Source organism: Salvelinus sp. IW2-2015, unplaced genomic scaffold, assembly GCF_002910315.2.
Source record: "Salvelinus sp. IW2-2015 unplaced genomic scaffold, ASM291031v2 Un_scaffold3841, whole genome shotgun sequence".
In the NCBI taxonomy this organism is placed as follows: Eukaryota; Metazoa; Chordata; class Actinopteri; order Salmoniformes; family Salmonidae; genus Salvelinus; species Salvelinus sp. IW2-2015.
Window position 1 is genome coordinate 50,162 of NW_019945115.1, and position 27,890 is coordinate 78,051.

The 27,890-nt window shown below is 45.9% G+C and overlaps 1 protein-coding gene across 1 annotated transcript in view; it reads left to right on the top strand.

Annotated features, from left to right (window-relative positions):
- Nucleotides 1-27,621, top strand: part of LOC112076561 (plexin-B1) — a gene marked incomplete at its 3' end in the record, with an annotated part of 50,676 nt that extends 23,055 nt beyond the window's left edge. Inside the window, exons 2-3 of the mRNA XM_024143301.2 lie at nucleotides 23,247-23,514; nucleotides 26,707-27,621. Of these exons, the coding sequence (XP_023999069.2) occupies nucleotides 23,263-23,514; nucleotides 26,707-27,621 (1,167 nt within the window). The remainder of the gene's footprint in view (nucleotides 1-23,246; nucleotides 23,515-26,706) is intronic.
- Nucleotides 27,622-27,890: the final 269 nt, after the last annotated feature.

Sequence of the window (27,890 nt, forward strand, 5' to 3'; positions counted from 1 at the left end):
GTGAGAGGGATGAGAATGTTTGAATAACAGAACAAAAACATTGGAGATACAAAAACACAGATTAAGTAAAGTAATAATTTAGTAATGTAACCTCCTGAATATTTCATCACCCTAGAGAGAAAAACAGTAGCTGTGTGTGTGTGTGGTGTGTGTAGTGTGTGTGTGTTGTGTGTGTACAGAACAGTCAGACCCAGTCAATAAACACTAAACTCCTCTCTCCTGGGTGTCTTCTTCTCCTCTAGCTTTTTGTCTCATTTTTTATATTCGCACCTCTCCCTCCTCTTTCTGTCTGATCCCATCTGCACGCCCTTGCTCTCCATCGCCTCCTTGCCCATCCATCCCTCCTTCTCTGCCTCCCTCCCCTCCATCCCCCCTCTCTGCCTTCCCTCCTCCCCCTCCATCCCTCCTCTCTGCCTCCCTCCCTCCCCTCCGCCTTCCCTCCCTCCCCCTGCCATTCCTCCTCTCTGCCTCCCTCCATCCCTCCCTCTTCTGCCTCCCTCCCTCCCCCTCCATCCCTCCTCTCTGCCTCCCTCCCTCCCTCCCCCTCCATCCCTCCTCTCTGCCTCTCCTCCCTCCCTCCCCTCCATCCCTCCTCTCTGGCCTCCCACCCCCCTCCCTCCTCTCCTCTCTCTTTCCTGCCGGGGGGGGGGGGGCTGCCTTAATGGACGTCCACGCCATCGGCGCCCGGGGTTGTCGTTAGGGGTTACCGCTCAACAACACATCTTCTGTAGCTTTTTAAGAAGATGGTGCCGTCTTACGACCTCCGACCTCCGAACTCTATTTTGTGATTCTTTCGCCGATTTATCATAACTTTTTGGCACAAAATGTATCCCGTTGTCGACAACAACTTTTGAACATCAGATCGGAAGTTTACTAACCTCAATTAAGGCGTTCGCTTTGCTGGGCTATCCAAGAGGAAACAGGAGAGGGGGAAGTCCTGGATTAAGACGAAGGGTCCTGGATTAAGACCACCGGCCACCTCTTCCCTCCGTTCTATCGGCCAATGTATCGGCCAATCTCTTGGGATATGTTCCTGCACTCCGCCGATAGCGATACCCAATCACAAGCCATGGATTAACACCGAGGTTGGTGCTAAACTAAAGAACAGGGCTACCACACACAGAGCTATCGTAGACAACCCCGAGGCTACGGCTGAAGGAACAAGTACCAGATGCCTCTCTGCCAGACGATGCCTCTCTGCCAGACGATCTCAATTCTATGCACGCTTCGACAAAAACAACACAGAGTGGATGAGTGCATGAGTGTCCCCGCCGATCCCGGGGACTGGGTGATCTCATTCCGAGGCCGACGTGAGTAAGGTCTTTAATCAGGTCAACACTCATAAGGCTGCGGGGCCGGGACGGTATACCAGGGCCCATTCTCAGACAGGTGCAGAACAGCTGGCAGGCATCTTCACGGTCATGTTCAACCTCTCCTTGTCCCAGTTTGTAATCCCCACATGTCTCGGGCTGACCACCACCATTCCTGTTCCCAAGAACTCTAAGGCTACCTGCCAGAATGACTAACACCCTGTAGCACTAACATCTGTAATCATGAAGTGCTTTGAAAGGCTGGTTATGGCACACATCAACTCCATCATCCCAGACACCCTAGACCCACTCTAATAACAGATCCATAGACGATACAATCCCACACAGACCTCACCCACCTAGATAAGAGGAATATCTATGTGAGAATGCTGTTCATTGACTACAGTTCAGCGTTCAACACCATAGTCCCCTCCAAGCTCGTAACCAAGCTTGGGAACCTTGGACTTAACACCTCCCTATGCAACTGGATACTGGACTTCCTGACAGACCGCCCCAGGTGGTGAGGGTAGGCAACCTGCAACATCCTCCAGCATGACCGGTTTGGCGGTGGGTCAGTCATGGTGTGGGGTGGCATTTCTTTGTGGGGCCGCACAGCCCTCCATGTGCTCGCCAGAGGTAGCCTGACTGCCATTCGGTACCGAGATGAGATCCTCAGAGCCCTTGTGAGACCATATGCTGACACATGCACATTTGTGGCCTGCTGGAGGTCTCGTGCTTGTGTTTTCTTAGCTCCAACACGTATACTAGCAATAGCTTTGTGTTCTCAGTCAAGACAGTAATACCTAAAATATGCTTGTGTTTCTAGCTCCAACAGTAATACCAGCTAAATGCTGGTGTTTCTAGCTCCAACAGTAATACTAGCAATATTGTGTGTTTCTAGCTCCAACAGTAAAATACCTAGCAATATGCTTGTGTTTCTAGCTCCAACAGTAATACCTAGCTAATATGCTTGTGTTCTAGCTCCAACAGTAAAATACCTAGCAATATGCTTGTGTTTCTAGCTCCAACAGTAATACCTAACAATATGCTTGTGTTTCTAGCTCCAACAGTACAGTATACCTAGCAATAATGCTTGTGTTTCTAGCTCCAACAGTAATACCTAGCAATATGCTTGTGTTTCTAGCTCCAACAGTAATACCTAGGCAATATGCTTGTGTTTCTAGCTCCAACAGTAATACCTAGCAAATGCTTGTGTTTCTAGCTTCCAACAGTAAGTAATACCTGCAATATGATTGTGTTTCTAGCTCCAACAGTAATAACCTAGATATATGCTTGTGTTTCTAGCTCCAACAGTAATACTACAATATGCTTGTGTTTCTAGCTCCAACAGTATACCTAGCAATATGCTTGTGTTTCTAGCTCCAACAGTAATATACCTAGCAATATGCTTGTGTTTCTAGCTCCAACAGTAATACCTAATAAATTGCTTGTGTTTCTAGCTCCAACAGTAATACCTAGCAATATGTTGTGTTTCTAGCTCCAACAGTAATACCTAGCAAATATGTTGTGTTTCTAGCTCAAACAGTAATACCTAGCAATATGCTTGTGTTTCTAGCTCCAAACAGTAATACCTAACTAATATGCTTGTGTTTCTAGCTCCAACAGTGATCCTAATAAATATGCTTGTGTTTCTGCTCCAACAGTGCATTCATACCTAGCTAAATGCTTGTGTTTCTAGCTCCAAACAGTAATACTAGATAAATGCTTGTGTTTCTAGCTCCAACAGTAATACCTAGCAATATGCTTGTGTTTCTAGCTCCAACAGTAATACCTAGCAATATGCTTGTCGAGCTCCAACAGTAATACCTAGCAATATGCTTGTGTTTCTAGCTCCAACAGTAATACCTAGCAATATGATTGTGTTTCTAGCTCCAACAGTAATACCTACATATGCTTGTGTTTCTAGCTCCAACAGTAACCTACCTAAATATGCTTGTGTTTCTAGCTCCAACAGTAACCCTAATAATATGCTTGTGTTTCTGCTCCAACAGTATATACCTAGCTAAATGCTTGTGTTTCTAGCTCCAACAGTAAATACTCAGATAATGCTTGTGTTTCTAGCTCCAACAGTAATACCTAGCTAATATTGCTTGTGTTTCTAGCTCCAACAGTAATACCTAGCTAAATGCTTGTGTTTCTAGCTCCAACCAGTAAATACCTAGCAATATGCTTGTGTTTCTAGCTCCAACAGTAATACCTAGCAAATATGCTTGTGTTTCTAGCTCCAACAGTAATACCTAGCAATATGCTTGTGTTTCTAGCTCCAACAGTAATACCTAATAATATGCTTGTGTTTCTAGCTCCAACAGTAATACCAGATATATGCTTGTGTTTCTAGCTCCAACAGTAATACCCTAGCAATATATGTTGTGTTTCTAGTCCAACAGTAATACCTAACTAATATGCTTGTGTTTCTAGCTCCAACAGTAACCTAATATATGCTTGTGTTTCTGGCTCCAACAGTATATACCTAGAAATGCTTGTGTTTCTAGCTCCAACAGTAATACCTAGCTAAATGCTTGTGTTTCTAGCTCCAACAGTAATACCTAGCAAAAATGCTTTGTTCTGTCTAGCTCCAACAGTAATACCTAGCAATATGCTGTGTGTTTCTAGCTCCAACAGTAATACCTAAGCTAAATGCTTGTTGTTCTAGCTCCAACAGTAATACCAGCAATATGCTTGTGTTTCTAGCTCCAACAGTATACCAGGCTAAATGCTTTGTGTTTTCTAGCTCAACAGTGATTAATACCTAGCTAAATGCTTGTGTTTCTAGCTCCAACAGTAATACCTGATAATGCTTTGTTTCTAGCTCCAAAGTAATAACCTAACAATGATAGCTTGTGTTTCTAGCTCCAACAGTAATACCACTAGCCTAAACTGTTTGTGTTCCTAGCTCCAACAGTGCATTAATACCTAGCTAAATGCTTGTCGTTCAGCTCCAACAGTAATACGCTAGCTAATGAGCTTGTGTTTCTAGCTCCACAGTTAATACCATAGCCTCAAATGCTTGTGTTTCTACTCCAACAGTAATACCTAGCTAAATGCTTGTGTTTCTAGCTCCAACAGTCTAATACCTACGCTAAAATGCTTGTGTTTTTTTAGCTCCAACAGTAATACCTAGCTAATTGCTTGTGTTTCTAGCTCAACAGTAATATCCCGCTAAATGCTTGTGTTTCTAGCTCCAACAGTCATTCATACCTAGCTAAATGCTTGTGTTTCTAGCTCCAACAGTAATAACCTAGAATAAATGCTTGGTTTTTTCTAGCTCCAACAGTAATACCTAGCAAATGCTTGTTCTTCAGCTCCAACCAGTAAATACCGTACACGATGTAAAATCCTTAGGTGTGTCAGCTAACAAGATAAGACCTAGCCTAAATGCTTGTGTTTTCAGCTCCAACAGTAATCACCATAGCATAATGCTTGTGTTTTCTACTCCAACAGTAAATACCTAACTAATATGCCTTGTGTTTCTAGCTCCAACAGTAATACCTAGCTAAATGCTTGTGTTTCTAGCTACCAACAGAGATACCAGCAATATGCTTGTGTTTCTAGCTCCAACAGTAATACCTAGCAATAGCTTGTGTTTCTAGCTCCCCAAACAGTAATACCTAGCAATATGCTTGTGTTTCTGCTCCAAACAGTAAATACCTAGCAAATATGCTTGTGTTTCTAGCTCCAACAGTAATACCTAGCTAAATGCTTGTGTTTCTAGCTCCAACAGTAATACCTAGCTAAATGCTTGTGTTTCTAGCTCCAACAGCAATACCTAGCTAAATGCTTGTGTTTTTAGCTCCAACAGTAATACCCAGCTAAATGCTTGTGTTTCTAGCTCCAACAGTAATACCCAGTACATAAATGCTTGTGTTTCTAGCTCCAACAGTAATACCTAGCAATATGCTTGTGTTTCTAGCTCCAACAGTAATACCTAGCAATATCTTGTGCTTGATGCTCTGTTTCTCGCCAACAGTAATACCACGCAATATGCTTGTTTCTTAGCTCCAACAGTACTACCTAGCAATATGCTTGTGTTTTCTAGTCTACAACAGTAATAAGCTAAATGCTTGTGTTTCTAGCTCCAACAGTAATACCAGAATATGCTTGTGTTTCTAGCTCCAACAGTAATACCAGCTAAATGCTTGTGTTCTAGCTCCAACAGTATTAACTACCTAGCTTAATGCTTGTGTTTCTAGCTCCAACAGTAATACCTAGCTAAATGCTTTGTTTCTGCTCCAACAGTAATACCTAGCAATATGCTTGTGTTTCTAGCTCCAACAGTAATACCTAGCAAATAGCTTGTGTTCTAGCTCCAACAGATAGATACTAGCTAAATGCTTGTGTTCTAGCTCCAACAGTAATACCAGCACAATACTGCTTTGTTTCTAGCTTCCTAAGCATGTAACTAGTCAATAATACATGATTACTATCACTATGTAATCTTATGTGGCTTTTCTAGCTCCAACAGTAATACCTAGCAATAATGCTTGTGTTTCTAGCCTCCAACAGTAATACCTAGCAATATGCTTGTGTTTCTAGCTCCAACAGTAATACCTAGCTAAATGCTTGTGTTTCTAGCTCCAACAGTAAACCTAGATAAATGCTTGTGTTCTAGCTCCAACAGTATATACCCTAACAATTGCTTGTGTTTCTAGCTCCAACAGTAATACCCTAGCTAAATGCTTTGTGTTTCTAGCTCCACAGTAATACCTAGCTAAATGTTTGTGTTTCTAGCTCCAACGTATAATACCTAGCTAATGCTTGTGTTTCTAGCTCCAACATTAATACCTAGCTAACATTGCTTGTGTTTCTAGCTCCAACAGTAATACCTAGCAAATGCTTGTGTTTCTAGCTCCAACAGTAATACCATAGCTAAATGCTTGTGTTTCTAGCTCCACAGTAATACCTAGCTAATGCTTGTGTTTCTAGCTCCAAGCAGTAAACCCAGCTAAATGCTTGTGTTTCTAGCTCCAACAGTAATACCCAGCTATGCTGTGTGTTTCTAGCTCCAACAGTAATACCGCAGCTAAATGCTTGTGTTTTAGCTCCAACAGTAATACCTAGCTAAATGCTTGTGTTTCTAGCTCCAACAGTAATCCTAGCAATATGCTTGTGTTTCTAGTCCAACAGTAATACCTAGCAAATGCTTGTGTTTCTAGCCCAACAGTAAACCTAGCTAAATGCTGTGTGTTTCTAGCTCCAACAGTAATACCAGCTAATGCTTGTGTTTCTAGCTCCAACAGTAATACCTAGCTAAATGCTGTGTTCTAGCTCCAACAGTAATACCAGGCTAAATGCTTGTGTTTCTAGCTCCCAACAGTAATACCTAGCTAAATGCTTTGTGTTTCTAGCTCAAACAGTAATACCCTAGCAATATCTTGTGTTTCTAGCTCCAACAGTAATACCTAGCTAAATGCTTGTGTTTCTAGCTCCAACAGTAATACCTAGCAATATGCTTGTGTTTCTAGCTCCAACAGTAGCAGTAATACTAGCAAGTATGCTTGTGTTTCTAGCTCCAACAGTAATACCAGGCTAAATGCTTGTGTTTCTAGCTCCGACAGTAATACCAGGCTAAATGCTTGTGTTTCTAGCTCCAACAGTAATACCTAGCTAAATGCTTGTGTTTCTAGCTCCAACAGTAATACCTAGCAATAGAAAACAATAGGCATATAATCCAAAAAGTCAAAAGAAAGAAATTAAGAAATATCAGAACTAGCATTGTCAGAGTCCGGAAGATACAGTGAGTTCCAAACGTATTGGGGCAGTGACAATTGTTTTATTGTTTTGTCTCTGTATTCCAGCACTTTGCATTTTAAAATGGTATGAGGTTAGAAGTGCAGACTGTGAGCTTTCATTTTAGGTTATTTTCATCTGTATCGGGTGAACCGTTAAGAAATTACAGCACTTTTTGTGCATAGTTTTGAATATGGAAGCCCATTCCTGCCACCCAAAAATAAAATACATACACTGAGTGTACAAAACATTAGGAACACCTGCCCTTTCCATGACATAGACTGACCAGGTGAATCCAGGTGAAAGCTATGAATCCCTTATTGATGTCACTTAAATTCATTCAATCAGTGTAGATGAAGGGGAGGAGACGGTTAAGGAAGGATTTTTAAGCCTTGAGACAACTGAGAAATGGACTGTGCCACTCAGAGGGGGAACTCAATATTAGGAAGATGTTCTTAATGTTTTGTACACTCAGTGTATAGATACATATAGATCATACACTTGTAGCATTGTGTGGCGATTTCCATCCATCTACGGTGCAGAGAGCCGCACAGCAGGGCCGCCGGCAAACGTGGCGAGCTGGCATTTGCACCAACACTTTGGATTTGGTTTAGTACAAATTATTGACACAAAAGCGTTGAAAAGAGGGACAAAGTATTGTTGTTTTGACTGATTTGCCTCATAATTTCTTAGACAGTTTTTTCTGTTTTCATCTTCCTTAGGGCTTCCTACTGCCTGAGCTATGTTGTTGATGTAATTTGAGAAGAGCGTGGGACCGAGGATTGAGCCTTGGGGTACTCCCTTGGTGACAGGCAGTGGCTGAGACAGCAGATTTTCTGACCTTATACACTGCACTCTTTGACAGAGGTAGTTAGCAAACCAGGCCAAAGATCCCTCAGAGACACCAATACTCCTTAGGTGACATCATTGAGGACCTTTAAAGGTTCCAGTGACACATCCATAACCTGAGAGGAAACCAGATTGCATACCAGAGAGAATACTATAGACATCAAGAAAGCCAGTCAGTTGATTATTGACACGTTTTTCCAACACTTTTGATAAACAAGGTAAAATAGAAATAGGTCTATAACAGTTAGGATCAGCTTGATCTCCCCCTTTAAATAAAGGACGAACTGTGGCTGCCTTCCAAGCAATGGGAACCTCCCCAGAGAGGAGAGACTGGTTAAAAAGGTCGGAGATACTGTAGGCTTGGTGATGATATGGGCAGCAACCTTAAAGAAGAAAGGGTCTAACCCATCTGACCCAGATGTTTTTGGGGGGTCAAGTTTCAGGAGCTCCTTTAGCACCTCGGACTCAGTGACCGCCTGCAGGGAGAAACTTTGTAGCGGGGCAGGGGGAAAAATAGTGAGAAGCATCGGGTCTAGTCGCATTAGAAGGAGTGGGAGATGAGGAAATGTTGGACGGGCAAGGAGGCTGAGTCAAATAGGAATCCTGACTTAGTGAAGTGGTGATAGTTTACACCGGGCTTTTATAGACTAAAAAAAGAGAGTGCAAATGCATTAGAGCTGCCAATAGTTCAAAGAGGGCCATCATACTTGCTCATACAGAGTACAGTGTCCTGAACATCTGGCCCGTGATGAAACGTAATGTTATACAGCATCAGGTGGCTTCAACACAGTGGCAGCTACATTCACATCAATTACATCGCCATAGATGTAACCTATTGACTGTCATTGTAGAATAGGTCTATGGATAAAATGCATCCTCCAATTTGCAACGTCTTCCTATGTCCACACATATGTCCATGTCCTATGTCCACACATATGTCCATGTCCTATGTCCACATATATTATTCTCAAGAAAATTGTCAATTTTTAATACCTTAGGCGTACCTAATTTCAAAATAGGCCATCATCACTGTCAATCGGGAATTATAATTCTTCAAGGTTTTACCGATTTTAAATGTCCCAAACTCCTTGACATTTTGATATCAAATCACTTTCATGAGTATATGTTTTCAGATCTCGCGTGTCGCGAGCGAATTAAACAGATGGTGTGACTAGAAATGACTGAGGATGTGTTTTTGGTGTAACGTATTATATATATATATATATATATATATATATATATATACTACTATATTCGGTTCTGTTATGTAAAAATGTTTATTCATAATTCTGTGATCTTGTGAGACGTTGATTCAGCGCTAATCTAACTTTACTGAACCGTTGTGAGAAGTGATAATTTTTAATGTGTAATAATAATAAGACACACGGTGAAGTCAAGGCAATTTGGATCCTAGATCTCGTTGTTGTGATGATAAGTCAAGGCAGACACACGGCGAATTTGGATCCTAGATCTCGTTGGTGTGATGATAAGTCAAGGCAGACACGAAGGTCCATCCAATGGATCAGTTTGTTTTCACAATAGAGGTGTTGTGTTTCTCAGACAGTAGGGTGACTTCCCTTTGCTAACGTCGTGCCTCTGCCTCTTCAGTTTGACCCATTTTCAATTAAGATACAAAAAATATATAAATTACACAGCAAAGAATTCGGCCAGCAGCGCAGGTTGGGAATGTTTTGTTTCATGAAGGCAAGCTAGTGAATGTGGAAACACCAAGTCTCGTAAAGAAAGGCGGATTGGAATGATAGTGGCTTCCTGCTTGCCGGCACACACACACACGACACACGCAGGAACAACATGCGCTCACAAACACACACACACAGACACACACACAGAGCCTAGCTGAGTCTCAGCGACATGGGTGTGGCAGCTTGGAGTGTGTCTGTTCTGTTCGCTCACACAGCGCATGTCTGTCTACCTAATACTGACACACACACACAGTTACACACACACACACACAGTTACAACCACACACACACAGTTACACACACACACAGTTACACACACACTACACACACACACAGTTACACACACACACACACACAACACACACACACACACACACACACACACACACACACACACACACCATACACACACACACACACAGTTACACACACACACACACACACACATTACACACACACACAGTTACCACACACACACACACACAGTTACAACACACACACACACACACAGTTACACACACACACAGTTACAGAGACACACACACACACACAGTTACACCACACACACACATTACAGAGACCACACACACAGTACACCACACACACACACACACACAGTTACACACACACAGTTACACACACAGTTACACACACCACGTTACACACACAGTACACACACACAGATGTCTACCTAATACCTTCAAAGGCTGTTCGTTTGGTCTGTCTGATGTAAAAGCAGCTGCCCTCTGTCTCTATCCCTCTCCCCTCCCTCTTCCCTCCCTCTCTCTGTCTCTCTGTCTCTCTGTCTCTCTGTCTCTCTGTCTCTCTGTGGTCTCTCTCCCTCTCTCTCCCTCTCTCTCCCCTTCTCTCTCCCTCTCTCTGTCTCTCTGGTCTCTCTGTCTCTCTGTCTCTCTGTCTCTTGTCTCTCTCTCTCTCTCCTATCCCTCTCTCCCTCCCTCTCTCTGTCTCTCTGTCTCTCTGTCTCTCTGTCTCTCTGTCTCTCTGTGTCTCTCTCCCTCTCTCTCCTCTTCTCTCCCTCTCTCTCTCTCGTCTCTCTGTCTCTCTGTCTCTCTCTCTCTCTCTCTCTCTTCTCTCTCTGTCTCTCTGTCTCTCTCTGTCTCTCTCTGTTCTCTCCTCTGTCTCTCTCTGTCTCTCTCTGTCTCCTCTGCTCTCTCTGTCTCTCTCTGTCCTCTCTGTCTCTCTCTCTCTCTCTTTCTCTTTTGTATGACCGACCTGTCCTTCAGATTATTGTTGATCTGTGGCTTCGGTCTAGACGGTGTGTGTGGGGGGGCGGCGGCGGCGAGTGGAGAGAGAGGGTGTGTGTGTGCGTTCTGAGTGTCTGTCTGAGACTGGAGTATTTACCTCTGCATTGGGGAGAGAGAGGGTGTGGGTGGGTGGGGGGCTGCGCCGAGTGGGAGGAGGGTGTATACTGTACTCTCATTGTTAATTGTGCGTGGCTGTTTCTGTGTCTGGTGTCAAATCCAATTTTATTTGTCCACTTGCGCCGAATACAACAGGTGTAGATCTTACAGTGAAATGCTGACTTACAAGCTCTAACCAATAGTGCAGTTTTAAAAATATATAAAGTCTTAAGTTAAAAAAATGTATAATTAAAGAGCAGCAGTAAAATAACAATGTGGAGCTATATACAGGGTACAGGTACAGAGTCAATGTGGAGACTATATAATGGGGTACTGTACAGAGTCAATGTGGAGGCTATATACAGGGGGTACCAGTACAGAGTCAATGTGGATTCTATATACTGGGGGTACTGGTACAGAGTCAATGTGGAGGCTATATACAGGGGGTACCGGTACAGAGTCAATGTGGAGGCTATATACAGGGGGGTACCGTACAGAGTCAATGTGGATTCTATATACTGGGGGTACCGTACAGAGTCAATGTGGAGGCTATATACAAGGGGGGTACCGGCGTACAGAGTCAATGGGAGGCTATATACTGGGGTAACCGGTACAGAGTCAATGTGGAGGCTATATACAGGGGTACCGGTACAGAGTCAATGTGGAGGCTATATACAAGGGGGTACTGGTACAGAGTCAATGTTGAGGCTATATACAGGGCGGGTACCGGTACAGAGTCAATGTGGAGGGCTATATACAGGGGGTACCGGTACAAAGTCAATGTGGAGGCTATATACAGGGGGTACCGGTACAGAGTCAATGTGGAGGCTATATACAGGGGGTACCGGTACAAAGTCAATCCTTCCTCTGACACCACCTGGTATAGAGGTCCTGGATGGCAGGAAGCTTGTTCCCAGTGATGTACTGAGTCGTACGCACTACCCTCTGTAGCGTCTTGCGGTCGGAGGCCGAGCAGTTGCCATACCAGGAAGTGATGCAACCAGTCAGGATGCTCTTGATGGTGCTGCTGTATAACCTTTTGAGGATCTGGGGACCCATGCCACATCTTTTCAGTCTCCTGAGGAGGAATAGGTGTTGTCGTGCCCTCTTCACGACTGTCTTGTTGTGCTTGGATCATGGTAGTTTGTTGGTGATGTGGACACCAAGGAACTTGAAGCTCTCAACCTGCAGCCCCGTCGATGAGAATGGGGGCGTGCTCGGTCCTCCTTTTCCTGTAGTCTACAATCATCTCCTTTGTCTTGATCCCGTTGAGGGAGAGGTTGTTATCCTGGCACCACACGGCCAGGTCTCTGACCTCCTCCCTATTGGCTGTCTCATTGTTGTCGGTGATCAGGCCTACCACTGTTGTGTCGCCGGCAAACTTAATGATGGTTTTGGAGTCGTGCCTGGCCATGCAGCCATGAGTGAACAGGGAGTACAGGAGGGGACTGAGCATGAATAGCATTCTCACGTAGGTGTTCCTCTTGTCAAAGTGGGAAAGGGCAGTGTGGAGTGCAATAGAGATTGCATCATCTGTTGATATGTTGGGGCGGTATGCAAATTGGAGTGGGTCTAGGGTTTCTGGGATAATGGTGTTGATGTGAGCCATAACCAGCCTTTCAAAGCACTTCATGGCTATAGACGTAAGTGCTATGGGTCAGTAGTCATTTAAGCAGGTTACCTTTGTGTTCTTGGGCACATGGACAATGGTGGTCTGCTTGAAACATGTTGGTATTACAGACTCGGACAGGGACAGGTTGAAAATGTCAGTGAAGACATTTGCCAGTTGGTCAGCGCATGCTCGGAGTACACATCCTGGTAATCCGTCTTGCCCTGCGGCCTTGTGAATGTTGACCTGTTTAAAGGTCTTACATCGGCTACGGAGAGCATGATCACAAAGTCGTCCGGAACAGCTGATGCTCTCATGCATGCTTCAGTGTTGCTTGCCTCGAAGCGAGCGTAGAAGTAATTTAGCTTGTCTGGTAGGCTCGTGTCACTGGGCAACTCGAGACTGTGCTTCCCTTTGTAGTCTGTAATAATTTGCAAGCCCTGCCACATCCGACGAGCATCGGAGCCGGTGTAGTACGATTCCGGATGTGTGGATGTTGCCTGTCATCCATGGCTTCTGGTTGGGGTATGTACGTACGGTCAATGTGGGGACGACCTAATCAATGCACTTATTGATGAAGCCAGTCACTGATGTGGTGTACTCCTCAATGTCATCGGAAGAATCCCTGAACATATTCCAGTCTGTGCTTGCAAAACAGTCCTGCAGTTTAGCATCCGCGTCATCTGACCACTTCTGTATTGAGCGAGTTACTGGTACTTCCTGCTTTAGTTTTTGCTTGTAAGAAGGAATCCGGAGGATGGAATTATGGTCAGAATTGCCAAATGGAGGGCGAGGGAGAGCTTTGTATGCGTCTCTGTGTGTGGCTTAAAGGTGGTCTAGAGTTTTTTCCCCCTCTGGTTGCACATATAACATACTTGTAGAAATGAGGTGAAAAAGCTTATCATGAGGTACTCTACCTCAGGCGAGCAAAACCAAGAGACTTCCTTACTATTAGATTTCGTGCACCAGCTTTTGCTTACAAATAGACACAGACCGCCACCACTTGTCTTACCGGAGGCGGCTGTTCTATCTTGCCGATGCAGCGTAAACCCAGCCACCTGTAAGTTATTTATGTCGTCGTTCAGCCACGACTCGGTGAAACATAAGATATTACAACAGTAAGTATTACAGTAGTGAGTGTAATTCTGACTCTGGTACAAGGATCGACCTAGCCAGGCAACTCTCCAAGCAGCTACGACCTAGCTAGGCAACACTCCCAGCAGCTACGACCTAGCCAGGCAACACTCCCAGCAGCTACGACCTAGCCAGGCAACACTCTCAGCAGCTACGACCTAGCCAGGCAACACTCCCAGCAGCTACGACCTAGCCAGGCAACACTCCCAGCAGCTACGACCTAGCCAGGCAACACTCTCACACACGCACCAGCTAGCAACACTCCCAGCAGCTACGACCTAGCCAGGCAACACTCTCCAGCAGCTACGACCTAGCTAGCAACACTCTCTCAGCAGCTACGACCTATCCAGGCGCAATACCGCAACTCCAAGCAGCTATGACCTAGCCAGGCAACACTCTCAGCAGCTACGACCTAGCTAGGCAACACTCCCAGCAGCTACGACCATAGCCAGGCAACACTCCCAGCAGCTACACCTAGCCAGGCAACACTCCCAGCAGCTACGACCTAGCCAGGCAACACTCCACAGCAGCTACGACCTAGCCAGGCAACTCTCCAAGCAGCTACGACCTAGCCAGGCAACAGTCCAGCAGCTACGACCTAGCCAGGCAACACTCTCAGCAGATACGACCTAGCCAGCAACACTCCCAGCAGCTACGACCTAGCCAGGAAACACTCCCAGCAGCTACGACCTAGCCAGGCAACTCTCCCAGCAGTACAACCTAGCCAGCAACACTCTCAGCAGCTACGACCTAGCCAGGCACACCAGCAGCTACGACCTAGCAGGCAACACTCTCAGCAGCTACGACCTAGCCAGGCAACACTCCCAAGCAGCTACGACCTAGCCAGGCACACTCCCAGCAGCTACGACCTAGCCAGGCAACACTCTCAGCAGCTACGACCTAGCCAGGCAACACTCCCAGCAGCTCACCTAGCCAGGCAACACTCCCAGCAGCTACGACACCTAGCTAGGCAACACTCTCAGCAGCTACGACCTAGCCTAGCACCCACTCAGCACTACACCAGCCAGGCAACACCCAGCACTACGCCTAGCTACAGCAACACTCCAAGCAGCTACGACCTAGCCAGGCAACACTCCCAGCAGCTACGACCTAGCTAGGCAACACTCCCAGCAGCTACGACCCTAGCTAGGCAACACTCTCAGCAGCTACGACCTAGCTAGGCAACACTCTCAGCAGCTACGACCTAGCCAGGCAACACTCCCAGCAGCTCAACCTAGCTAGGCAACAGACCTAGCTAGCAACACTCCAGCAGCTACGACCTAGCTAGGCAACACTCTCAGCAGCTACGACCTAGCCAGGCAACACTCCCGCAGCTACGACCTAGCCAGGCAACACTCCCAGCAGCTACGACCTAGCCAGGCAACACTCCAGCAGCTACGACCTAGCCAGGCAACTCTCCAAGCAGCTACGACCTAGCCAGGCAACAGTCCAGCAGCTACGACCTAGCCAGGCAACACTCTCAGCAGATACGACCTAGCCAGGCAACACTCCCAGCAGCTACGACCTAGCCAGGAAACACTCCCAGCAGCTACGACCTAGCCAGGCAACTCTCAAGCAGCTACAACCTAGCCAGGCCACTCTCAGCAGCTACACCTAGCCAGGCAACACTCTCAGCAGCTACGACCTAGCCAGGCAACACTCTCAGCAGCTACGACCTAGCCAGGCAACACTCAAGCAGCTACGACCTAGCCAGGCAACACTCCCAGCAGCTACGACCTAGCCACAACAACTCTCAGCAGCTACGACCTAGCCAGTCAACACTCCCAGCAGCATCGACCTAGCCAGGCAACACTCCCAGCAGCTACGACTAGCTAGGCAAACACTCTCAGCAGCTACGACCTAGCTAGGCAACACTCTCAGCAGCTACGACCTAGCCAGGCAACACTCCCAGCAGCTACGACCTAGCTAGGCAACACTCCAAGCAGCTACGACCTAGCCAGCAACACTCCCAGCAGCTACGACCTAGCTAGGCAACACTCCCAGCAGCTACGACCTAGCTAGGCAACACTCTCAGCAGCTACGACCTAGCTAGGCAACACTCTCAGCAGCTACGACCTAGCCAGGCAACACTCCCAGCAGCTACGACCTAGCTAGGCAACAGACCTAGCTAGGCAACACTCTCAGCAGCTACGACCTAGCTAGGCAACACTCTCAGCAGCTACGACCTAGCCAGGCAACACTCCCAGCACTACGACCTAGCCAGGCAACACTCCCAGCAGCTACGACCTAGCTAGGCAACACTCCCAGCAGCTACGACCTAGCTAGGCAACACTCTCAGCAGCTACGACCTAGCTAGGCAACACTCTCAGCAGCTACGACCTAGCCAGGCAACACTCTCAAGCAGCTACGACCTAGCCAGGCAACACTCCAAGCAGCTACGACCTAGCCAGGCAACACTCCCAGCAGCTACGACCTAGCTAGGCAACACACCTACATAGCCAGAACACCCCAGCAGCTACGACTAGCCAGGCAACACTCCCAGCAGCTACGACCTAGCCAGGCAACACTCTCAGCAGCTACGACCTAGCTAGGCAACACTCCCAGCAGCTACGACCTAGCCAGCAACACTCTCAGCAGCTGACGACCTAGCTAGGCAACACTCTCAGCAGCTACGACCTAGCTAGGCAACACTCTCAGCAGCTACTCAGCAGCTACGAAAAAAGGGAAAAGAGGAGTGAAAGATGACAAACAGTTTTACCAAACAGTTACACCAACAGTTTTACAAACAGTTACACCAACAGTTTTACAAACAGTACACCAACAGTTTTACAAACAGTTACACCAACAGTTTTACAAACAGTTACACCAACAGTTATATAAACAGTACACCAACAGTTTTACAAACAGTTACACCAACAGTTTACAAACGTTACACCAACAGTTTTACAAAACAGTTACACCAACAGTTTTACAAACAGTTACACCAACAGTTTTACAAACAGTTACACACAAACAGTTTTACAAACAGTACACCAACAGTTTTACAAACAGTTACACCAACAGTTACAAACAGTTACACCAACACTTTTACAAACAGTTACACCAACACTTTACAAAGTTTCACCAACACTTTACAAACAGTTACACCAACACTTTTACAAACAGTTACACCAACAGTTTTATAAACAGTTAACCAACAGTTTTACAAACAGTTACACCAACAGTTTTATAAACAGTTACACCAACAGTTTTACAAACAGTTAAACCAACAGTTTACAAGCAGTTTTACAAACAGTTACACCAACAGTTTACAAACAGTTACACAACAGTTTTACAAACAGTTACACCAACAGTTTTACAAACAGTTACACCAACAGTTTTACAAACAGTTACACCAACAGTTTTACAAACGGTTACACCAACAGTTACACCAACACTTTACAAACAGTTACACCAACACTTTTACAAACATTACACCAACACTTACAAACAGTTACACCAACACTTTTACAAACAGTTACACCAACACTTTACAAACAATTACACCAACAGTTTTACAATGAGTAACACCAGCACTTTTACAAACAGTTACACCAACAGTCACACCAACATACACCAACACTTTCACCAACACTTTTACAAACAGTTACACCAACACTTTTACAATGAGTACACCAACACTTTTACAAACGTAACACCAACAATTTTACAAACAGTTTTACAAACAAATACACCAACACTTTACAAACAGTTCACCAACAGTTTTACAAACAGTTACACCAACAGTTTTACAAACAGTTACACAACAGTTTACAAACAGTTACACCAACAGTTTTACAACAGTTACACCAACAGTTTTACAAACAGTTACACCAACAGTTTTACAAACAGTTACACCAACAGTTTTACAAACATTACACCAACACTTTACAAACAGTTACACCAACAGTTTTATAAACAGTTACACCAACAGTTTTACAAACAGTTACACCAACATTTTATTAAACAGTTACACCAACAGTTTTACAACAGTTAAACCAACAGTTTTACAAGCAGTTTTACAAACAGTTACACCAAACAGTTTTACAAACAGTTACACCAACAGTTTTACAAACAGTTACACCAAACAGTTTTACAAACAGTTACACCAACAGTTTTACAAACAGTTACACCAACAGTTTTACAAACGGTTACACCAACAGTTACACCAACACTTTTACCAACAGGTACACCAACACTTTTACAAACAGTTACACCAACACTTTTACAAACAGTTACACCAACACTTTTACAACCAGTTACACCAACACTTTTACAACCAGTTACACCAACACTTTTACAAACAGTTACACCAACACTTTTACAAACAGTTACACCAACACTTTTACAAACAGTTACATCAACACTTTTACAAACAGTTACACCAACACTTTTACAAACAGTTACAACAAACTTTTACAAACAATTACACCAACAGTTTTACAATGAGTAACACCAGCACTTTACAAACAGTTACACCAACAGTCACACCAACAGTTACACCAACACTTTCACCAACACTTTTACAAACAGTTTACACCAACACTTTTACAAACGTAACACCAACAATTTTACAAACAGTTTTACAAACAATTACACCAACACTTTTACAAACAGTTTTACAAACACTACACCAACAGTTACACCAACACTTTTATAAACAGTTACAAACACTTACACCAACAGTTACACCAACACTTTTATAAACAGTTACATCAACAATTACACCAACAGTTACACCAACACTTTTACAATGAGTAACACCAACAGTTACACCAACACACTTACAAACTGTTTTACAAACAGTTACATCAACAGTTTTACAAACAGTTACACCAACACTTTTACAAACACTTTTACAAACAGTTTACAAACAGTTACACCAACACTTTTACAAGCAGTTACACCAACACTTTTTACAAGCAGTTACACCAACACTTTTACAAACAGTACACCAACAGTTTAACAAACCGTTACACCAACACTTTTACAAACAGTGTACACCAACACTTTTACAAACGTTTTACAAACAGGTACACCAACATTTTACAAACTGTTTTACAAACAGTTACATCAACATGTTTTACAATGAGTAACACCAACATTGGCACCAACACTTTTGACAAACAGTTACACCAACACTTTTACAAACAGTTACACCAACAGTTTTACAAACAGTTTTACAAACAGTTTTACAAACAGTTTTACAAACAGTTACACCAACAGTTACACCAACAGTTTTACAAACAGGTTAAGTGGTTTTAAGTGTGCCTTGAATTCTAAATAAATCACAGACAGTGTCACCAGCAAAGCACCCCCAAACCATAACACCTCCTCCTCCATGCTTCACGATGGGAAATACACATGCGGAGATCATCCGTTCACCAACACCGTTTCTCACAAAGACACGGTGGTTGTAACCAAAAATCTCAAATTTGGACCCCAGACCAAAGGACAGATTTCCACCGGTCTAATATCCATTGATCGTGTTTCTTGGCCCAAGCAAGTATCTTCTTATTATTGGTGTCCTTTAGTAGTGGTTTCTCTGCAGCAATTCGACCATGAAGGCCTGATTCACACAGTCCCCTCTGAACCGTTGATGTTGAGATGTGTCTGTTACTTGAACTCTGTGAAATATTCATTTGGGCTGCAATGAACTTATCCTCTGCAGCAGAGGTAACTCTGGGTCTTCCTTTCCTGTGGCGGTCCTCATGAGAGCCAGTTCCATCATAGTGCTTAAATGGTTTTTGCGACTGCATTTGAAGAAACTTTCAAAGTTGTTGAAACGTTCCAGATTGACTGACCTTCATGTCTTACAGTAATGATGGACTGTCATTTCTCTTTGCGTATTTGAGCTGTTCTTGCCATAATATGGACTTGGTCTTTCACCAAATAGGGCTATCTTCTGTATACCCTCCTACCTTGTCACAACAAAACTGATTGGGTCAAACACATTAAGAAGGAAAGGAATTCCACAAATTAACAAGGCACACCTGTTAATTGAAATTCATTCCAGGTGACTAACTCATGAAGCTGGTTGAGAGAATGCCAAGAGTGTGCAAAGCTGTCATTAAGGCAAAGGGTGGCTACTTTGAAGAACCTCAAATATAAAATATATTTTGATTTGTTTAACACTTTTTTGGTTACTACATGATTCCATATGCATTATTTCATAGTTTTGATGTCTTCACTATTATTCTACAATTTAGAAAATTGTTAGAATAAAGAAAAACCCTGGAATGAGTAGGTGTGTCCAAACTTTTGACTGGTACTGAAATATATTTAATTATAAAAAATAAAAAAAGAAGTGTACCCTGTACTTCGGAGTGAATTTTTAATGTTGGTTGGTTACTTAGTATGTATAGTTTGTATTACATTATTAAAAGGCTCTCTGTGTAAACACGTTATAGTGTGTAGTTATTACATTATCAAAATAATTTTTGTGTGAAACACGTCAGTAAAGGTGATACGCTTCTCACTCTGGCTTCTCCTTGCAGAATGGGATAATGTAAAACTCTTACACAGCGAGGGCCTTAATTGAAAATTTCACTTTAATCTTAAATAGCGTAGCAAACTGTCCTTTCTAACTAGTGTCAGACCCTTTGAAGGTGAGGAGAGATGCTGGTGTTGGGCGATGAGACAAAATGTTATATGCATACTGATCATGTTAGGGCAATTCACCCTATTTTCTTTTTCTTGGCGAATGTCYCAAATCACACCCTATTCCCTTTAATAGTGCACTACCGTTGACCAGGGCTCTGGTCAAAGGGAATAGGGTGCCGTTTGGGACGAAGCCCCTTCTCTTTCATATCCAAAGCCCCGAGACGTCTCCGCTCGCTGCTGCTGCAACATAAATTACAGATGAACCTCTTCTCCCTCCTCTACTCCATGTTCTCCTCTGAGGTTCTCTGTTTTGTTTTGCGTTTTTGAAAGTGAAATGATATTCAACATATTCAATGTATTGGCTGAGAAACCAGCTTGCAGTATGCAGATGAGTCTCTGTACTTTGAGGAGGAGGGAGAATAGAGAGACTTTGAAGAGGAAGGAGGGAGGAAGAGAGAAACTTTGATAAGGAGGGAGGAGGAGAGAGAAGAGAGATACTTTGATGATGAGGAGGGAGGAGGAGAGAGAAGAGAGATACTTTGATGAGGAGGAGGGAGGAGGAGAGAGAAGAGAGAGAGACTTTGATGAGGAGGAGGGAGGAGGAGAGAGAAGAGAGAGAGAGACTGAAGAGGAGGGAGGAGGAAGAGAGAGGAGAGACTGAAGAGGAGGGAGGGAGGAGAGAGAGAGACTGAAGAGGAGGGAGGAAGAGAGAGAGACTGAAGAGGAGGAGGGAGGAAGAGAGAGGAGAGACTGAAGAGGAGGGATGAGGAAGAGAGAGGAGAGACCGAAGAGGAGGGAGTAGAGAGAGACTGGGGGAGAGGAGGGAGGGAGGAAGAGAGAGGAGAGACTGAAGAGGGAGGGAGGAGGAAGAGAGAGGATAGACTGAAGAGGAGGGAGTAGAGAGACTGGGAGGAGGGGGGAGGAATAGAGAGGAGAGACTGAAGAAGAGGAAGAGAGAGGAGAGACTTTGAAGAGGAGGGAGGAAGAGAGAGGAGAGAGAGACTGGGGAGGAGGGAGGGAGGAATAGAGAGGAGAGACTGAAGAGGAGGAAGAGAGAGGAGAGACTGAAGAGGAGGGAGTAGAGAGAGACTTGAAGAGGAGGGAGGAAGAGAGAGGAGACAGAGACGGGAGGAGGGAGGGAGGGGGAGGAGAGACTTTGAAGAGGAGGGAGGAGGAGAGAGTAGAGAGAGACTGGGGAGGAGGAGGGAGGAGGAGAGCTTTGAAGAGGAGGGAGGAAAGAGAGGAGAGAGAGACTGGGGAGGAGGAGGGAGGAGGAGAGACTTTGAAGAGGAGGGAGGAAGAGAGAGACTGGGGAGGAGGGAGGGAGGAGGAGAGACTTTGAAGAGGAGGGAGGAAGAGAGAGGAGAGAGAGACTGGGAGAGGAGGAGGGAGGGAGGGGAAGAGAGAGGGAGAGAGAGACTGGGGAGGAGGGAGGGTGGAGGAAGAGAGAGGAGAGGGACTGGGGAGGAGGGAGGAGGAGGAGAGGACTTTGAAGAGGAGGGAGGAAGAGAGAGTAGAGAGAGACTGGGGAGGAGGGAGGGAGGAAGAGAGGAGAGAGAGACTGGGGAGGAGGGAGGGAGGAGGAGGAGAGAGGGAGGGAGGGAGGAAGAGAGAGGAGAGATGAAGAGGAGGGAGTAGAGAAAGACTGGGGAGGGGAGGGAGGGAGGAAGAGAGAGACTGGGGAGGAGGGAGTGAGGAGGAGAGATCTATGCAGCAGTAAGTAGTACGTGGTTTTTATTTTGTCTCTAATTTTACAGCAAGAAGAGAATGATCTAGAAGTCAGTAGTATTACAGCTAGCCTGTCCCAGATCTGTGCTGCCGTTCTCAAGCCAAATTGTCACAGGAGTTGACATGATAGCACAAAACAGACTTCACCAGGATATAATGTATTACCGCTAGCTAACTGGTGCCACACCTATGTTTTACTGTCTCTACTTCACTGATAACGTGATGGCTCCATACTGTAATAACTTCTGAATATGGACGACTGGTACTGGACTTTGGTCTTCCGTTATTTCCTTTCTATCAGTTGTCTGACATCTGTCATCTTCCCCTGAAACATAGAACTTCACATTGGTTTCATTAACCAACAACAGTGTGATGTTCAGAGTGGCGCGTGTTTGTGTGGTCAGAGTGGCGTGTGTTTGTGTGGTATGTGTTGACTTGTCTTTCTACGGGAGTCACCTTCAGTTTTCTGTTTACGTTCGTGACTGAAACAGAAACGTCTTGTATCAAGCCGGGGCTGCATGTTTGTCCTTTGTGTGTGTGTGTGCATGTGTGTGTGTGTGTGTGGTGTGTGTGTTGTGTGTGTGTGTGTGTGTGTGTGTGTGTGTGTGGTGTGTGTGTGTGTGTGTGTGTGTGTTGGTTGTGTGTGGTGTGTTGTTGTCCTACCTGCATTGTGATGTCTTTTTATCAGGTATGTGTTGGGCTATGTTCCAAATGGTGTCCTATTCCCATGTAGTGCACTACTTTTATCCCAGAGCACTAGATAGGGGAAAGGGTGCCCTTTGGGCCCCATGTTGTCTATGGCGCTCTAGGACCAGCATCAACACATCCTATGTGGGCAGAAGAAGAAGAAGAAGACATGACCTTTGTTTAGCTGAGCCTCCGCCTCACTTGTCAGAGTAGGATCTTCTGCTGGTGCTGTGTGTGTGTGTGTGTGTGTGTGTGTGTGTGTGTGTGTGCGTGTGTGTGCGTATGTGTGTGCGTATGTGTGTGTCTGAAGGTGGGGGAGCTTTGAAGAACAAAAGAAAGTGTTTGAAGCAAGGGGGAAGTCTTTGTGTGTTTGAGTGAGAGACAGAGATATGCAGGCAGTGAAGTGTGTCTGTGGGTATATAGTGGTTAGTATCCTCAGAGGAAAACACTCCTCTCTCTCTCTCTCTCTCTCTTCCTCATCCTCATCCTCATCCTCTTCTTCTCTCTTTTCCAGCAGGTAAGGGGGTGCCATGCCAGCTGCTGTTCCCCCTCTGCTCCCCCTCGCCACCTGCTGGTGGTGTCTGGTACTGCTGCAGCTTCCACAGGCCCTGACCCAGCCCCAGCTGGACCCTAACCCAGAGAAGGCCTCTCCCGCTGGGCAGGCCTTCCCTCGCCTCTCCCTGGATGGATCTCCCCTCAACCACCTCCTACTGGACCCCATGTCTGGTCATCTGTACGTGGGGGCGGTCAACCATCTCTACCATCTCTCTCCTGACCTCCAGGTAATTACAATGTCTTTTAATCAACTGGCTCCAGTTTTTCCATAGTTATCCATCTGGATGTTTGGCTTATGGGATAGACTGAAATGCATAGAAATACAATGAATAGAACAGAGCCCTATCCTACCAAGCAGGTTGAGGAGTTGGCCAGGTAACGTTGGTCAACTCTGAGTTCAACTCGGGATAACCGGTACCAAGAAAGTGGCTCACTAACTTGCTCCAGGGCAGGCTAACTGCACTATCCTGCATTCAGAACTAACCTGCTCCAGGGCAGGCTAACTGCACTATCCTGCATTCAGAACTAACCTGCCCAGGGCAGGCTAACTGCACTATCCTGCATTCAGAACTAACCTGCGCCAGGGCAGGCTAACTGCACTATCCTGCTTCAGAACTAACCTGCGCCAGGGCAGGCTAACTGCACTATCCTGCATTCAGAAACTAACCTGCGCCAGGGCAGGCTAACTCAGGACTAACTCCACTATCCTCTGCATTCAGAACTAACCTGCTCCAGGGCAGGCTAACTCAGGGCTCACTCCACTAACCTGCTCCAGGGCAGGTTAACTCAGGGCTAACTCCACTAACCTGCTCCAGGGCAGGCTAACTCAGGGCTAACCTACTCTGCTCCAGGGCAGGCTAACTCAGGCTAACTCCACTAACCTGCTCCAGGGCAGGCTAACTCAGGCTAACTCCACTAGCCAACAGCACTCATCATTTAGTCTATAGTGCCAACAGCCTCATCATTAGTAGGTTATAGGTGCCTCCAGCCAACAGCACTCATCATGTAGTAGGTATAGGTGCCTCTAGCAACAGCACCTCTCATCTGTAGTAGGTTATAGGTGCCCTCTAGTCAACAGCACACCTCATCATGTAGTAGGTTATAGTGTCCCTCTAGTCAACAGCACCTCATCATGTAGTAGGTTATAGGTGCCCTCTAGCCAACAGCACCTCATCATGTAGTAGGTTATAGTGCCCTCTAGCCAACAGCACCTCATCATGTAGTAGGTTATAGTGCCCTATGTCAACAGCACCTCATCATGTAGTAGGTTATAGGTGCCCTCTAGTCAAACGCACCTCATCATGTAGTAGGTTATAGGTGCCCTCTAGTCAACAGCACCTCAATCATGTAGTAGTTATAGGTGCCCTCTAGTCAACAGCACCTCATCATGACAGTACCAGTAGGTTATAGGTGCCCTCTAGCCAACAGCACCTCATCATGACAGTACCAGTAGGTTATAGGTGCCCTCTAGTCAACAGCACCTCATCATGACAGTACCAGTCATTGATGGCTGTCTGGGCTCATCATGTAGTAGGTTGATTGCCCTCTAGCCAACAGCACCTCATCATGTAGTAGGTTATAGGTGCCCTCTAGCCAACAGCACCTCATCATAGTAGGTATAGGTGCCCTCTAGTAACAGCACCTCATCATGTAGTAGGTATAGGTGCCTCTAGTCAACAGCACCTCATCATGTAGTAGGTTATAGGTGCCCTCTAGTCAACGCACCTCATCATGTAGTAGGTTATAGGTGCCTCTAGTCAACAGCACCTCATCATGACAGTACAGTAGGCTTATAGGTGCCCATGCTACCAACAGCACCTCATCATGACAGTACCAGAGGTTATAGGTGCCCTCTAGTCAACAGCACCTCATCATGACAGTACCAGTAGGTTATAGGTGCCCTCTAGTCCACAGCACCTCATCATGACAGTACCAGTAGGTTATAGGTGCCCTCTAGCCAACGCACCTCATCATGACAGTACCGTAGGTTATAGTGCCCTCTAGCCAACAGCACCTCATCATGTGAGTAGGTTATAGGTGCCCTCTAGTCAACAGCACCTCATCATGACAGTACAGTAGGTTATAGGTGCCCTCTAGCCAACAGCACCTCATCATGACAGTACCAGTGGGCACACTCGCTATATAAACATGTTTGTTAGAGAACAACAGTAGAGTGTAAAACCATTCACTTGGAGTGTTTTATTCGGTACCTGATAATTTAACCGCAAAAGTTATGCTAATGTGGCACTACGTCATCACACACATTTATCCGCAACAAGTCATTTGATGGGAACATCTCTGGTGGGAAAATGCGCATTTTGTTTTTATGCAGATTTTAAAAAATATTCGCAGGGAAATCTGTCGCCAATTGGATGGAAACCTAGCTAGTGTCAAATTAAACGACTAAACCAGATGTGGCACTGACTCGTCCATGGGTTATGTTTCAGCGTTGTCTCAATGACGAGTTCAGCAGTTACAAGCCTGCTAGAGTTAGCGCAGGCGGACGAGCAATATCCACCGCCGTAGTACGGACGAAGCCTGAGCTGGAATGTGAAGCTGACTGACGCCGGTTAGCTTTAGAAAACCCAAAGTAGATTTAGCTTCCTTCGTAGTATATCCTTCACGAGTCCCCATTCAAGTCAATGATTCCTCTGTTCTACGCATTCTAGCTCTATGCATTTAATCCTATCCAATAGGCAAAATCCAGATAACTTTTGAAACACTGGCCCTGGTTCTCTGGGCCCTGGCTGTCTAGCCCTGGTTCTCTGGGCCCTGGTTCTCTGGGCCCTGGCTGTCTGGGCCCTGGCTGTCTGGGCCCTGGCTGTCTGGGCCCTGGCTGTCTGGGCCCTGTCTCTCTGGGCCCTGGTTCTCTGAGCCCTGGTTCTCTGGGCCCTGGTTCTCTATATACTGGTTTACCAGACACAGATTAAGACTAAATGGACTAAAAAAGCACTTTCAATGGAGATTATCCATTGAGCTTACGTTTTAGTCTAGTACTGCGTTTAGCCTGTGTCTGGGAAACCAGTCCTATATGTTGTCTGTGTTTATGTAAGAGTTTCTTTTGACCGGTTCTGTGAACGCAAACAATGGCTTTGTCCTAAAATGGCACCCTATTCCCTTTACAATGGACCCTTTGATCAACAGTAGTTCACACTATAGAGGGAATAGGCTGCCAATAAAACTAATCTGTTTTAATTTATACATTTCAGTCACTTAGCAGACGCTCTTTTCCAGAGCCACTTACTGGAGCAATTACGGTTTAAATGCTTTGCTCAAGGGCACAACGACAATATTTTTCACCTTGTTGGATCTGGGATTTGAACCAGAGACCTTTCGGTTTACTGGCCCAAAGCACTATCCGCTAGGCTGCCGGCCGCCCTACCCACCATTACTCTGTGTTATCTCTCATCTTGTCCTAGGTGCTGTCCTCCAGTCAGACTGGCCCCAAGCTAGACAGTCCTGAATGCCTGCCCCCCATAGTCCCCAAGGACTGCCCCACCGCCCGGGTCACCCCCAACACCAATAAGATCCTGCTCCTGGAGGAAGGCGTGGATGCGGTGGGGTCAGAGGTCGGGGCAAGGAGCCTGATCGTGTGCGGGACATTGTTCCAGGGTATCTGTGACAAGAGGAGTCTGGGTAATGTGTCCGAGGTGCTCTATCAGACGTCCAACCCGGTGGACACGCAGTACGTTGCCGCCAACGACCCCCGCGTCTCCACCGTGGGCGTGATCTTGAACCAGAAGGGGGTGGGGCTGATGCTAGTGGGGCGTGGCTACACTAGTAAAGGCCCCAGCGACATCCCACCAATCACAACGCGCCGTCTGTCCCCCAGCTCCTCCCCCGCCCGTCAGGCCTTCTCTCAAGACGAGGAACTAGGGAAGCTGGTCGTCGGGAGCTACTCCGAGTACAACAACAACTTCATATCAGCGTTTAACCACAGCGACCACGTCTACTTCCTGTTCTCGCGGAGGGATATGTGGCACAGGAAGGAGTACCGGACTTACGTTTCTCGTCTCTGCGCCGGGGACCGGAGCTTCTACTCCTACGTGGAGGTTCCGTTGGAATGTTCCGGCGGTTACAACCTCGCCCAGGGGGCTTCCCCCGCCGAACACCAGGGGCGACCGGCGCTGTTCGTTGCCATGGCGGCGGGGCAGGCGTCGACGCCCACGGCGACCGGTCGCTCGGCGCTGTGTGTTTACGAGATGTCAGAGCTGGATGCGGCGCTGCAGAGGGCCCAGGAGCTGTGTTATACAGAGGGAGGAAGAGGAAGTACGGGACATGAGGAGGCATACATAGAGTATGAGGTGTCGTCCAAGTGTCTACGCCTGCCCAAGGTAACTAGACACACACACACACACACACACACACACACACACACACACACACACACACACACACACAGCAGCTCAGTGTGTAGGCCTAGACTAATGTATAGGCCCAGTGTTTAAGCCTACGCAAGGTCAATGACGATGTGTTAGACATTTCTGATTTGTAATGAACCTGAGGGATGCATGATACACTGAATCAAGTGCTGTCAGGGTAGTGGTTGAGGCCTGCATGATACACTGAATCAAGTGCTGTCAGGGTAGTGGTTGAGGCCTGC